Source organism: Festucalex cinctus, chromosome 16 (genome assembly GCF_051991245.1).
Source record: "Festucalex cinctus isolate MCC-2025b chromosome 16, RoL_Fcin_1.0, whole genome shotgun sequence".
NCBI classification, from domain to species: domain Eukaryota; kingdom Metazoa; phylum Chordata; class Actinopteri; order Syngnathiformes; family Syngnathidae; genus Festucalex; species Festucalex cinctus.
In genome coordinates this window covers 957,784-972,235 of record NC_135426.1, presented here as the reverse complement: position 1 = coordinate 972,235, position 14,452 = coordinate 957,784, and the positions used below count along the sequence as shown (strand labels likewise).

The 14,452-nt window shown below is 45.0% G+C and overlaps 1 protein-coding gene across 2 annotated transcripts in view; it reads right to left on the bottom strand.

Annotated features, from left to right (window-relative positions):
• Positions 1-14,452, bottom strand: part of sema3c (sema domain, immunoglobulin domain (Ig), short basic domain, secreted, (semaphorin) 3C) — a 108,538-nt gene that overhangs the window by 33,536 nt on the left and 60,550 nt on the right. For both annotated transcript variants that reach the window (XM_077499127.1, XM_077499126.1), the window contains exons 3-4: positions 5,433-5,593; positions 4,652-4,714 (exon numbers count right to left, since the gene is read on the bottom strand). In XM_077499127.1, the coding sequence (XP_077355253.1) occupies positions 4,652-4,714; positions 5,433-5,593 (224 nt within the window). The remainder of the gene's footprint in view (positions 1-4,651; positions 4,715-5,432; positions 5,594-14,452) is intronic.

The window sequence follows — 14,452 nt, the reverse complement described above, 5'->3', positions numbered from 1 at the left end:
TTCACACTTCACAGAGGTTGAAGAAAATATGGCTGCAACAAGTATTGTGTTGCTTCACTGTTTGAGTCCAAATTTCCATTGCTGAACAGGTTATAAGGTGTTTTGAATTGTTTGCTAGCTTGAAACTATAGCAGATCCTTTTAATTAAGTAGGGATGTAACCATATCCAAACATCACGATACGATATTATCACAATATGAAGGTTACCAAACGATCATTATCACGATATTGTGGGGAGGTTGGCGGAAAAAAAAATAAAAAAGTTCACAATATTGTCAAAAAATTAGCTCATCCTAACCCCCGAAAAAAAAAAAACCCACAATATTGTGCTTTTGTACATTACAGCAATGCATATACACAAGTTAAAATCTCACTTACTTGCTCAAACAAGCACATATTGACTTTCTGCACATATTGTCTCGCTTCACAAGCAAAGTACGTTTCCCTTCATCTGAACTAGGGCTGGGAAAAAAAGTCGACCAAGTCGACTTTAAAAATAGGTCGACTGGAAAAATTTAAGTCGACGCTCCGCCCAGAACCATGTTTGCGCCGTCGCCGTCCATGTTTCTCATGGACCTTTTATGCCGCCACGCAGTGTGTTGCAAACTTCAGTGAGAAGAAGTCGGACAGAGTAATATTTATTTATTTATTTATTTATTTATTTATTTATTTATTTTTGAAATGATTCCTGTTTGGTTGGTTTGATTGGTTGTTTGAATTTGGAGGTGTGTTGCACAGCAGCCATTAGCCTAACTGTGCATACAGTTCTTTTACTGCAAGCGTACATGTACACTTGTACAGTATTTACAATATTTATTAGTTAAGATTATGTCCTCATTGGTTGCACTATTTTAAAATGGAGGAAAAACGAATGGATAAGAGGACAGAGATACAGGCTCTTCTAAACATTTGGGAGAGGAAGCGAGCACGACTTTGAATCGGAGTCACCAAGCCACCATGCACGTTATTACTGCCAAGCTTGGTTGGTGAGGTGAACAACAACCCTCAAAAAGTCTGTAAAAGCTGCAAACATACACTAGGACTTTTAAACGCTCATGGATCAGTACAGCGGCATGACTGCCGAGTGAATGGGACGGCCAAATCGACGCCACGGTTCATGGATACCGGAGCAATAACATGGATTCAGCGCATCACGGATAGACAAAGGTAAACACGACAATAATGTTACAGAAATACTTGTAATATTGTCATTTAGTTCACTCCCTTGTGTGGCACTTGGCAGCTGCTTAATTGTGCGACAGTCACTTTCTATTAGTCAGCAGTTATTCATTTTGCTGCGACCAGCAAATCTCCTGCAAGCATTATTTTGCCGTGAACACTCGGAACGAAAATTCTTGGCCTGCTGTGAATACCACGATTGCTTATAGACATTCACAAGCATGAATAACACAAATGTGCACGACCAGTTCGCTGCGGCGTCGTGATGGCGGTTTTGTCGAGTCAAACACATTGCACTGGGAGTTAGCTTAGCGTTTCACGGCAACATAGGCAAAGTTTTTCCATTTTTCCACACGGCTTGAATCGCAAAGCCACGTCATCTTGGTCGCGAAAGAAGAGCTTGTTCCCCTCGGCGTTAAAAATAAATAAATAAATAAATACCCTCGGCGTGGCAAAATAACACTCGGTGATCAGTTGCTGGTCACGGCAAACAACTAACAAACAAACAACCACCATCGCCTGTGTTTTAATGACCATATAACACTGAAATGAAGGAAAGGGCATCAATAAGTTGTGTGTATGTGCGTGCGTGCGTGGCTGTGTGTGGGCGCACCGCAGTTAGACTAAACTGAAGACTATTATTGTACAGGAAATATAAGGAACAATGGATTTTATATACAGATTATCCACTCAATTCAACACATGTTCAACATTTGCGGCCTCAAATCTAAAAAAAAATAAAATAAAAATAATAAAAAAATAAATAAATAATAATAATAATAAAGTCGATTAGTCGTTAGTCCATTTAAAAAAAAGTCGTTAGTGACAGCCCTAATCTGACCATTACAGGGAATTGAAACAAAAAGGGCCAAAACATGCCTTGTGAAAATTCAACTGCACTAAAAAACTAGCCACCGGAGGGTGCTACAACTGCACAAATGGAAAAAAAACCCCAACAACTTATTTTTGAACAGATATGCTGCATTTCCTATCGTGACATGTCGACAATGATATATTGTGGCTTGTATAAAATATTTTTGAAAGCATTTTATGGATGGCCCTTTGTCCAAAATCATCAAGACTATTTGATCTTTCATGATTTTCTATTTACTGTACTTGTCGTTTTTCCTGGCCGACTTGAGTCAGTGTTTGTATCAATCTGGCTTCCAGAACAGCATTCCAACTCATCTGAGATCCACTGCACTTTATCAGACCAGCAGCCTTGTATCACAAAGTGTGTGCGGGTGTGTGTGTGTGGGGGGTTAAGAATCGCAAGTACAAGCAGCCAAGTTGAATATTCCGGATATGGAAAAAGTGAGGGCTGAAAAAGGAGAAGGCGGGCGGAGCGCGCTAGAAAACGAGGGGATTAAAAGTGACGCTGCAATCCAGCGCGTCTCCGCGCCGCGCCAAATATTTGCGGGAGCACGTCGGCAGTCGGGAGCACTTCTCCCGAGTCCAGCTGCGGTCACACGGGAGATGACGGACGGAAAATAAAACCTCCCCGACACGTGTTGCCTCATTTCTTTGTCGGAAATATTTCCCCACTTTGCGGTGCTTTTTCGAGTCAATTTAGGCCAAGTGGAGATGGAGGAGGAGCGTCATCATTTCGATTAATTCAATCTCTGCGTTTGATTCCCTCGGTAGGACTATGCGCGCACATCTGCTGTGGACACATGTGGACACACCCGACACGGACAAGCAGGTGGTGGAGAGAAAGGAAAGAAGTCCCTGGGGGACAAAAGTCCTGAAGAAAGATAAATCCCACAACAGCTGAAAGAGATATCGGTACGCTGAGAGGAGAAAAAAAAATGTCAAGACTCCTCCACTTGTCGTTAATCACCAGCATTGTAAAAAAAATACAAAGAAAAAAAATGTGATTAAAAAAATGAAAACACAACAGCATGCAACAACAATCAAATGATTACATCTACAAACATTTAATTAAATTTGCATTTAATTGATTGCACATTTGCAAAGTTATAAAAAGTTAGCATTATTTTTTATTTCTGATTTTTCAATAAAATCAAAAATATAAATTGAAAAAAGAAAATTTAAATTAAAACTTCAAATGTAAAATAAATAAATAAATCTAACGCATTGCACAACCTAATACATTAAAAACATAATTTATCAATTGTTATAACAGAAAACATATTTTTTTTAAAAATCAGTGGAAAAGGTAAAAAGAATTGCTAAGAACACCTTGATTAAGGCATGCTACACTCCACACCAATAGAGGGCAACACTTCATAGTGATATCTGACAATTCTGATGACAGCGTTCGCTATAATGTTATTGTAGATCATTATATATTTTTTTAAGCCCCAACAAAACGTCTGCAATTGACCTTACTGTAAAGCACGCCCGCATGACCTAGTAAACCCATCAAGACGCAAGACGTCTTGTCTGCGACGACATCTGCGTTTTGCTGTGGACAAACAAAAGCAAAACCGCTCCTGGTAGCGCCTTGCGTGGTTGTTCAAAACCAAGAAAAAAAATCTGAATTGTTAAACGCTGTAGTCACGGCTTGTGTTAAGAGTGATAGCTGTTATCCCGATCGACTAACCAGGGTCCTGCGGTAGTCACGGTTTGTGTAAGAGAGACACTGTCCGCTTTATTCCCTTCCCTAAACCCTCAAACAACTACGAAAAATGTCTGCGCTGGATCAAACTTTGTGGAGGACTACAACCAGTCGATTCCCTCCAAAATGACCACAAACGACTACGTCTGCAGCTGCACCAAGTTATTGTTTTCCATTGTTGTTTTTAGCCAAAGGCTAACGATAGCTCCGGGTAGCTAACTGTCCACGCTAACGTTTGTTGACTTACTATTTCTATAAATGCCAACAGAACAAACTTTGCACACACGACCAGTTGAATCCAAAATAAGCAGAAAGTACTATGTCTGCACTAAGGTAATGTTTCCATTATTGTTTTTAGCCAAAGGCTAACGATAGCTCCGGGTAGCTAACCGGCCACACGTTTGTTGACTTACTATTTACGATAAATGCAAACAAAACATTGAAACTATCAGGTAATATAAATGCATTCTTACCTTGCTTGACAGGAATAATGTCCAAAAACTTTGGTTTTGCCAACAATCGGTCAAAGCAAGTGAGGCAAGTCGGTCTTTTCCTTACATCTGCAGCAGCAGAGAACGATGCGTATTTCCTTTTGTTTTGTGGCAAAATTGCATGGTGAGGGAATGAAGATAACCTTCACTCGAAAATTTAAAGCCCCCTTTGCTTACTTGGAAGAGAAATATTGGCGTCCGGAAAATACCCGACTGAGAAATCACAAGTAAGATCTGACAACTTTGTCATAACAGCGCCATGCTGTGTTGCTAATCTTGCCTGAACAATGTCGGAGGGAGCTGCTTGTCGCGCAAAATGTGGGCGGGGAGGGGCGTGCCACGGTAAGGTCAATTCCCCTAACATTGTTACCCTGTTCTAATAGCGTGGCTGCTAATTTACCGTGGGGTCTTTTCCCGCCATTTGGCATTCCTCAATCTTGCTTGTGGACGCGGGCCAAAACACCTGCAAAACAACACCAGAAGCTAATTAACGGCGAAGACCCAATCCTCACGACAACGGCAACAGACCCTTATCAATATGCAAATGCACAGCTTTGGTGAAATGAAAAAAGGGGGGAACACATGTTAAGGGATGGGAAAAGATGAACGCAATTTAGGCGATGGTAAACCGACACGGGGTGGGGGAAAATAAACGCTTTAACAAAATAAACGGCATCTGTTCTCTCGCTGTCAATGACACTTGTCGAGCGCTCCCTCGGCGAAGCGCTCGGATGCTTCAATGGTACTTTTGGATAACCCCAAACGCGCGCCAACATGGACGCCATTTGCATAAGGTCACTGCAAAATTGTCAGTATTAACACAAAAACCTGCTTCGTTTGTCACTTTTGGGCAAGATGCAAAGTAAACAAACTGACTTTGGCAAAAAAGCCAATGTTGATCACATCAATAATAACTAAGTACAAAGTAAGCTGATGAGTCTTCTTTGCCTGAAGACTTGTGTACATTTCCCTGCCACTCTTATGAGGTACTCCCCCTAGTGGCCCCGTCAAGTAATTGCTCGAACAATGGAGCCGGCTGTATGCTAACTACAAATATCGATACTTGGCACAGGCGTATCGATAATCTATCAGGAGGAGGAGTATCACGATATCGAGATATCGTCACACTCCTAATGCTCATTAAAAATGACAGAAAGTAATGACATTAAAATGCAAATGACCTTTTGCGTGGCGTGCGTGATGTTGTTGATGTCCATGGAGAGCACATGGTCCTTGCAGCCCACGTACATCCGATCCTGGTCCTCGTCCACATGCAGGATGCGGTAGTCCATGGGCCTGTCCGAGAGCGTGTAATGCTCCAACGAGGCGGTGCTCTGCAGCTCTGCCGTGCGAGGACAATCAAACAAAAACTAAAACAAAATAGGATTTAATCATCCAAAAAAATATAAACTACTTGACTACATAGTCAGTTCCATAAAGATCATTCTAATTTGTAAAGAATTTTCCCAAACGACAAAGTCAAGAGTACTTAAGCATGAGCTTTGAGGTACTACACAGAATTCATTGAGGGCAGTTTTTGTCCTGAAGGTACAATCACTTCTATGACTAAATGTTGGACTACAAAGTAACGGTATGGAGCTTTTTTCTAGGACCAAAACAGTTCCTGTCTAGTGATGGGAACATAATTCACCCACGGAACATTGGGACGAAGGGGGAGTTCCGGGTGGGAGGAGTTGGTTAGGATTAAAGGATGAAAGGATGAAAGGATAAAAGGACGAAATGTAAGTTGGCCTGTGAGCCTCGCGCAGAGTGTAGAGTTGCAATAAACACTGAGAAGCTGATGTCAATAAAACGCCAGTCTTTGGCTCCAGACTTCAACACTCTGCCTCCGACTCCCGTCACTACTCGCTACATTGGTGACCCAGACATCGAATTAAGCGACATGGCGAACTCCGCTGATCTGAAGTTACCGGAGTTTTGGGAGTCGGCCGCGGCGACGTGGTTTGTACAAGCTGAAGCTCAGTTTGCCATCCGAGGAATTACAGACGATTCCACGGGCTACTACCACATCGTGTCCGCGCTCGGGAGCTCCACGGCGGCCAGAGCCGTGAGATTGATCACCTCTCCTCCGGCACGGGATATGTACGTGGGGCTCAAAGCGTACCTCCTTAGGACCTTCGAGCTTTCACGGCCGGAACGGGCTCGCTGCCTTTTCGCCATCCAGGGCCTGGGGGACAGTAAGCCGTGGAAAAAATGCTGAACCTGCTTGGCGCAGAGGAGCCAAACTTTTTGTTTATTGAACTGTTTCTGCGCCACATGCCTCCTCATGTCCAGACAGCGCTAATGAACACTACCATCTCCGAGCCACGTGCTCTGGCGGAGGAAGCTGACTGTTTTTTCCTGGCCACCCAGCGTTACAACCATGAGGTCTTGGCCTCTGCGCGCGCCTTCCCAGTCCGGGCAGCCGCAACTGCACCTCATAAGGCACGCGCTGCCGTGGATGGCCGATCAGCCCCTGGCTTATGCTATTTTCACGCACATTTTGGAACCAAGGCGAGGAGGTGCCGCGCCCCTTGCTTCTTTGTTGCGTCGGAAAACGGCAACGCCTCCACTCAGTTGCAGCTGTGAGTGGGGGCGTAAAGTGCCGGCTGCTGTTTATCATGGACACCCTCTCCAGACTCAAATTCCTTGGCGCGGACTTTTTGTGTGCCCACAGTCTACTGGTGGATGTTAAAAATGGCCGCCTGTTGGACGCTTTGACGTTTTCCACTGTTGCTTGTGGGTGTGATGTGGAGACGTTTGAGGGCCTCGCCAGCCCGCCCTCAGATGACGACGTGTTCACGCGGCTTCTTGGAGAATTCCCCAGCCTGACCACGCCTACATTTGCAGCCACTTCTACCAAGCATGGGGTCGAGCACCACATCGAGACCGTGAGCCCGCCGGTTCACGCTAAGGCCCGACGCCTCAACCCTGATAGATTGGCCACAGCTAAGTCCGAATTCGCCAACATGGAACGCCTTGGCATAATTCGTCATTCGGACAGCCCGTGGGCCTCGCCTCTCCACATGGTTCCGAAGTCGGACGGCGGCTGGCGACCGTGTGGAGACTATCGCCGCCTCAATGATGCCACGACGCACAATCGTTATCCGGTCCCGCACATACAGGACTTCTCTGCCCACCTGGCAGGTGCGAAGGTGTTTTCCATGGTGGACTTGGTACGGGGCTATCACTAAGTTCCGGTACATCCCGCCGATGTGCCTAAGACTGCTGTGATAACACCTTTCGGACTGTTCAAGTTTCTCAGGATGCCATTCGGCCTAAAAACGCGGCTCACTCTTTTCAGCGTCTCATGGACTCTGTTCTCCGGGACATGCCGTTCGTCTTCGTCTACTTGGATGACATCCTAGTGTCCAGCTCCTCCATCGGAGAACACCTTTCACACCTCCGGCAGCTTTTCTCCAAGCTCAGCCAGGCTGGACTGATTATTAACCGAGCTAAATGTGTCTTTGGTGTGCCCTCCATCCAATTCCTCGGCCACCTCATCAACGAGGACGGTGCCACCCCGCTCCCGGCAAAAGTGGAAGCTGTTGCCGCTTTTCCTCGACCCCGGACGGCCCAGGGTCTCCGTGAGTTCCTCGGGATGGTGACTTTTTACCACAGGTTCATCCGCCACGCTGCCCATGTGATGCACCCGCTTTACGACGCACTTAAGGGTGTGGCTCCTAACCGTGCGGTCGACTGGACGGATGTGAGAGTCAAGGCTTTTGAAGAGACGAAAGCCGCGCTGTCCCGAGCGGCCTTGTTGGCCCACCCGCGCCCAGATGCCACGGTCGCCCTCACTACTGACGCATCCGATTTTGCCGTCGGGGCCGTTTTGGAGCAGTGCGTCGAAGGTGCGTGGCAGCCACTCGCCTTTTTCAGCCGCCAGTTAGTCCCTCGGGAGCGCAGGTACAGCACGTTCGACAGGGAACTCGTTGCTGTCTGGCTGGTGATCCGCCACTTCCGCTTCATCCTGGAGGGCCGTGAGTTCACGGTCTTCGTCGATCACAAGCCCCTCACCTTCTCCATGTCGAAGTTGTCCGAGCCATGGTCCGCGCGGCAACAGCGCCAGCTTTCGTTCATATATGAATACACCACGGACATCCGACATATCGCTGGCAAGGACAACGTGGTCGCGGATTGTCTGTCCAGGGCAGCCGTCAACACGGTACAGCTGGGCCTCGACTTTTCCCGGATGGCGGCCGACCAGGCTTCCGATCGTGGCACCCAGTTGCTTCGGGGCTCCGACACTGGGTTGCAAGTTAAAAAGGTGGCGGTCGACGACTCCGGAGTCGAGCTGTGGTGCGACGTCTCCATGGGTTGGCCTAGCCCGCTGGTGCCTTCGACATGGTGCACGGTCTTTCACACCCCGGCAGGAAGGCATCGGCGAGGTTAATAGTTCAGAAGTTCGTCTGGTCTGGGTTGAAGAAAGTTGTACGGGCCTGGGTCGATTCATGCGTGGCTTGTCAGCGAGCCAAAGTCCACCGTCAAAACCAAGGAGCCTTTGGAGACTTTTGTTGTCCCTGCGAGGAAGTTTGACCATGTCCACGTCGACATCGTGGGTCCGCTTCCTCCTTCCCAGGGCTTCACCTACTTCCTGACGATGGTGGACAGGACGACCCGCTGGCCGGAGGCTGTTCCCCTCACCTCCATATTGACCGGTCACGTGGCCCGGGCGTTTATCGGGACCTGGGTCGCTCGGTTTGGACCGCCGGCGGACCTCTCGTCCGACAGGGGCGCGCAGTTCACGTCAGAGGTTTGGAACTCTGTTGCTGAAAGCCTCGGGGTCAAGCTACACCGCACCTCCGCTTATCACCCTCAGGCTAACGGGCTGTGCGAACGGTTCCATCGTTCGATGAAGGCCGCTTTGCGCTCTGGACTTTCTGACGGCAATTGGGTCGACAAGCTACCCTGGATCATGCTGGGCCTTCGTACTGCACCTAAGGAGGACCTGCAGTGTTCGTCGGCCGAGTTGGTCTATGGACAGGTGCTAAGAGTGCCAGGAGATTTCATTCCGGACGCCTCGACGCCTTGGCCCGCACCCAGGCCTGGGCCGCCAGTGGATGCTGCTGGTGCGTTCCAGCCCGTTCCCACGTCGCAGCATGGCACCCCTGTGGCCCGGGTACCCTCCAACCTGCAGTCAGCCGAGTTTGTTTTCATCCGACACGATGCACACCGTGGTCCCTTGCGTCCCCCCTACGACAGGCCATTTAGGGTCCTGCAGCATGGTGCCAAGACTATGGTCGTGGATGTTGGGGGCCGTTCCGAAACTGTTTCTGTTGACAGGCTTAAGCCGGCTCATGTTGACCTGGCCGGACCCTTGGACTTGCCCCCCCCCCCCCCCCCCCCCCCCCCCCCCGCCGCGGCCGCCCCCCTGGGCTGCGCTTGGTGGACCGTGCGGGGTCCCTTCCAGTTGTTCCTGCATCCCCGCCAGTTGGTGCGCGGGACTGTTCTGATGTTTCTGCTGTGCCCCTCCCACCCGCGCTCCCTGGGTACTTTACCCGCAGGGGTCGGGCAGTTTTGCCGCCCCGTCACCCGGAGTTTGATTATGGGTGAATTCTGGGGGGGCTTGTGTAGTGATGGGAACATAATTCACCCACGGAACGTTGGGACGAAGGGGGAGTTCCGGGTGGGAGGAGTTGGTTAGGATGAAAGCATGAAAGGATAAAAGGACGAAATGTTAGTTGGCCTGTGAGCCTCGCGCAGAGTGTAGAGTTGCTGTTAAACACTGAGAAGCTGATGTCAATAAAACGCCAGTCTTTGGCTCCAGACTTCAACACTCTGCCTCCGACTCCCGTCACTACTCGCTACACCTGGATCATTTTGATCTGCCAAGTCTAAAGGCACAAAAGCAGAAGCATCCCAGAATTCTGAAATGAGTGGTCTCAAAATGTGTATCCAGAATGTCCAGCCATGGCTTTCGGACCTCCGTTTGATGTATAAACAAAGCTGCTATTTATTTTCATTCACTTCCCATTCAGTTCAGTCAATGACAGTGACTTGGCGGCTGCGTGTTAGCGAGGTTACAGTAGGAAAAAAAAAAAAGTCTCTTGTGCTCATTAAAGACGCCCATTGTTCACACGGCGAGTAAACATTCCCAGAGCGGCTATTTGCAGCCTATTGGCTCCAGAAGATAAAGCGCTCTTGAGCTGCCGCCTCGTGAATATTCATCAACTTCTTCAATCTGCACGCTGAGAGCATCAGCGAAAGAGGCTCTCATGTGCAACAAACGGCACTTTTGGGTAAAGTCACTTTTTTTTGTTTCATTTTGAAGTGGCTGCGGTAGCGGGCTGTTGTTCGGGGAGGCCGAAGCCTCAAGGGTTTCAAGTTTTCACACAATTCCTTGCGCACTACATTCAGCTTGTTGAACATTTTAGCTGTAGCTATGTGTTGTTGTTGTTTTTTTTATTTAACCCACAGTCAGTTTCATTTAGCTAGCTTGAATTCAAGAGTGCATTTTGTGTGCATTTTTCCCCCCATTCAGTACCTGAAGCCAGTTTTACTTAGCAACATGAAATGTGGTCCACCATTTTACTTTACAGCAGCCATTTTAGGCGTATTGTGGCAATTTCCAAGACATTTTTTGGAAAACTCCAGAAGCCCGTTAGAGAGAATATTACAAGGCCGCTTCTGTCAAAATTTGATGGATGACATTCTTAATTAGATTAGGGGGGTCATGTGTGGGTCATGACCCCTCCCTAATGAAGATTAATGACCCTTTAATGACTTCCAGATGTCATATAATGAGGGTTAATGACCCTTAATGACTTCCTGAAGTCATTTAATGAGGGTTAATGACCCTTAATGACTTCCTGATGTCATTTAATGAAGATTAATGACCCCTAATGACTTCCTGATGTCATTTAATGAAGATTAATGACCTTTAATGGCTTCCAGATGTCATTTAATGAAGATTAATGACCCTTTAATGACTTCCAGATGTCATTTAATGAGGGTTAATGACCTTTAATGACTTCCAGATGTCATTTAATGAGGGGTAATGACCTTTAATGACTTCCGGATGTCGTTTAATGAGGATGAATGACCTTTAATGACTTCCGGATGTCGTATAATGAAGATGAATGACCTTTAATGACTTCCGGATGTCGTTTAATGAAGATGAATGACCTTTAATGACTTCCAGGTGTTATATAATGAAGATGAATGACCTTTAATGACTTCCGGATGTCGTTTAATGAAGATGAATGACCTTTAATGACTTCCAGGTGTTATATAATGAAGATGAATGACCCTTAATGACTTCCTGATGTCATTTAATGAAGATTAATGACCCCTTAATGAAGATGGATGATGTGTAGGTGGTGTTCCTACCTGTTTTTGCAGATATCATGGCTGACCCGGGTTCAAATGCTAATTGTTTGGTTAACTTCCGGATCCGGCGCACGCCCCCCTAGATTGAGTGAATAATGAATAATAATGAGATTGAATGACGTGATCGGAGGGAGTAGTTTAGTATGGGTAAAACCGCCGGGGGGAAAAGTACTAGCCATTTCTATTATGGTGAAGGGGGAAAAGTATGCGCAAACACGGCTCAAAGATTGTATTTTAGAGGTTGTAAAACAAGAAGTATAAGGTAAGGTTAAACTGTGATACGCTGGTTGGTATTATGAAATTAAAAAACATGAAGTTATACATTATATGTAAAAATGTTGTAAGAGTCGTTCGTGACTGCTGGGGTTGAATCTGAAAATAAACGGATAAAACTATATAATTTCCCCTTACTGATATAGTTACTATCTGACATTTTTGTTCAATATTTCTGTGAGTAGGGGGAAGCATATGCAGTCAAAGATTCATGGGGAGGTCAAATGTATGTCTGTGCTTGTGTGTGCGTACGCGCATGTATGGCTGCATGGGGGTCAAAGAAGTGTGAGGACAGACGGGCGGCTGAAGAAGTGTGAGGTTAGACGGTGGCTATAATGTTGTTAGTTTGAAAAGACAACGCTTCCTAAAATATATTACAAAAATATGCATCTACTTAGATCTGATTCTATTTATAATGATAATTTTATGTAGAAATTGGTGAAAAGCCATCATCAGCGATAGTCTCCTTACCCCTGCGAGGACAGGGGTTGCTGGTCATAAAATTAAATTAGGCTGAAGAAGAACGGATACGCAGCTAATTGCGAGGGGCCATTTTTGGTCTGAGAAAGGCGATTGTTCAATATTCCTGTGAGTAGGGGGAAGCAGAGGCAGTCAAAGATTCACGGGGAGGTCAAATGTATGTCTGAGGGGCCTGTGTATGCGTGTGTGCGTTTGCATGAGAGCTGAACAGTGTAAGATTAAACGGTAACTGTAATGTTGGTTTTCAAGAAGACATTTCCAAAACTGCTTCTTTAAAAAAACATCTACACAGATATCCATTTATGATAGTTTTATGCAGCAACCGATAGTTGAAACATCCTAGCTAACATTTTCTCAAGGATTTGAAAAGTGGTGACAAGTGAAAACTAATTAAGCTTACCTATAGGCGTAACGGTGTGTGGCTTTGAGTCCATCACATACATGCTCTGCATAGAGCATATATGCGCAGCAGAAAGGGGAGATGTCCCTATACACTCGTGAGAATTTTCTGAGGCTTGTTGGAGACACTAGGACTCTGTCACAGTTTGAGTGTGTGTGTTTCAATGACCATAATTGTTGGGGGGCTGGTGGATATGAGCGAGGGGGTTGGTTAGACGTCTGCCAGCGTGCTCTCCTTGGGATATTTTCTCAAATACTAAAACCCAAATGCCAGTCCTCTGAACCGAATGACCAGTTGTCTAAACACATTGAATAAATGTAACCCCTCATTTTCCAATGCCATAAAAACATTTTACATGAAGACACAATTCACAAATTGCTCTCATGCGATACAAAATGTTTACCACAAGTCAACAATATTTGAACACAACGGACTTAACTGGCGTTCACACAACAACTCAAAAATTGAATACACTTGTTGCTAATGATGTGACCACACCTATAAACTCAAGTTCAGAGTGTACAGTTTGCTGGAGAGTCCAAACAAGCGCAATGGATAGAGGCAGAGCCAGAGGAAGAGGAATTAGAGGAGGGAGAGGAGCAGGTCGAGCAATGCAAAAGTTATAAAATAGTAACATGGAATGGTAAGGGTATTCGTAAACACGAAAATAAAAATAATAATTTAACCATCTTATTACAGTCTTTCTCAATTGCTAATACCCATTTCTTGAAACCTGTACCCATTTTCTCAAAACCTTAAACACAAACACAAAAATTCAAACAATTTTCACAAAAGCCGTGACTTTTCACTTCAAAACCTATTATCCGGTATTCAAATCCGAACAATATATTCAGATCATACACACAGTAAGTCAAAATATATTCACCATGAGAGCATTTGTTAGACACGACATAAAATAATCTAACACAGAGCATCCAGGGTAGGTAGTCAACAGAGGTTTATTTTACATGCATGAACAAACATAGTTTTTGGCACTAGACAAATTACTAACCAAGTTAAAATTATGGTGAATTCAAATGAAATAGAAAGGGTGTATGAAAATAAATTCCTTGGAGTAGTTATTGATGATAAATTATGTTGGAAGCCACATGTAGAAAATGTTAAAAGGAAAATGTCAAAAATAATCGGGATACTCTATAAAACTAAGGATGTCCTGAACATGAACTCATTATATATATTATATAGTTCATTATTATTACCATATTTGACCTATTGTGTGGAAATCTGGGGGACTGCATATAAAACAAACACTAACTCTGTTTTCAATTTGCAAAAAAGAGCCATAAGGATTATTAATCGTTCAAAATATACAGAATCAACACATCCATTATTTATCAAATTAAATACAATGACATTTTATGACTTGGTTGAGTTTAAAATAGCACAAATAATGTACAAAGTATATAACAATCTACTCTGCTATATTACTCAGACATTGTTTGAAAATAGACACAGTCCTTCTGATATAAGGGGTACAAGTGTGTACAAAAAACCCAAAACAAGAACAAATATTAAGCAAAGGTGTGTTTCTGTAAAAGGTGTTAATTTGTGGAATAATCTGGGAATTGACTTGAAAAGATGTGACTCACTTGTTGAGTTAAAAAAAAAAATGTTTAAATGCAAAGTTAAAAAAAATTACTTTTGTCAAATAAGAGCATGAAAATTGTATATAATGAGTATGAGTATATGATTTAT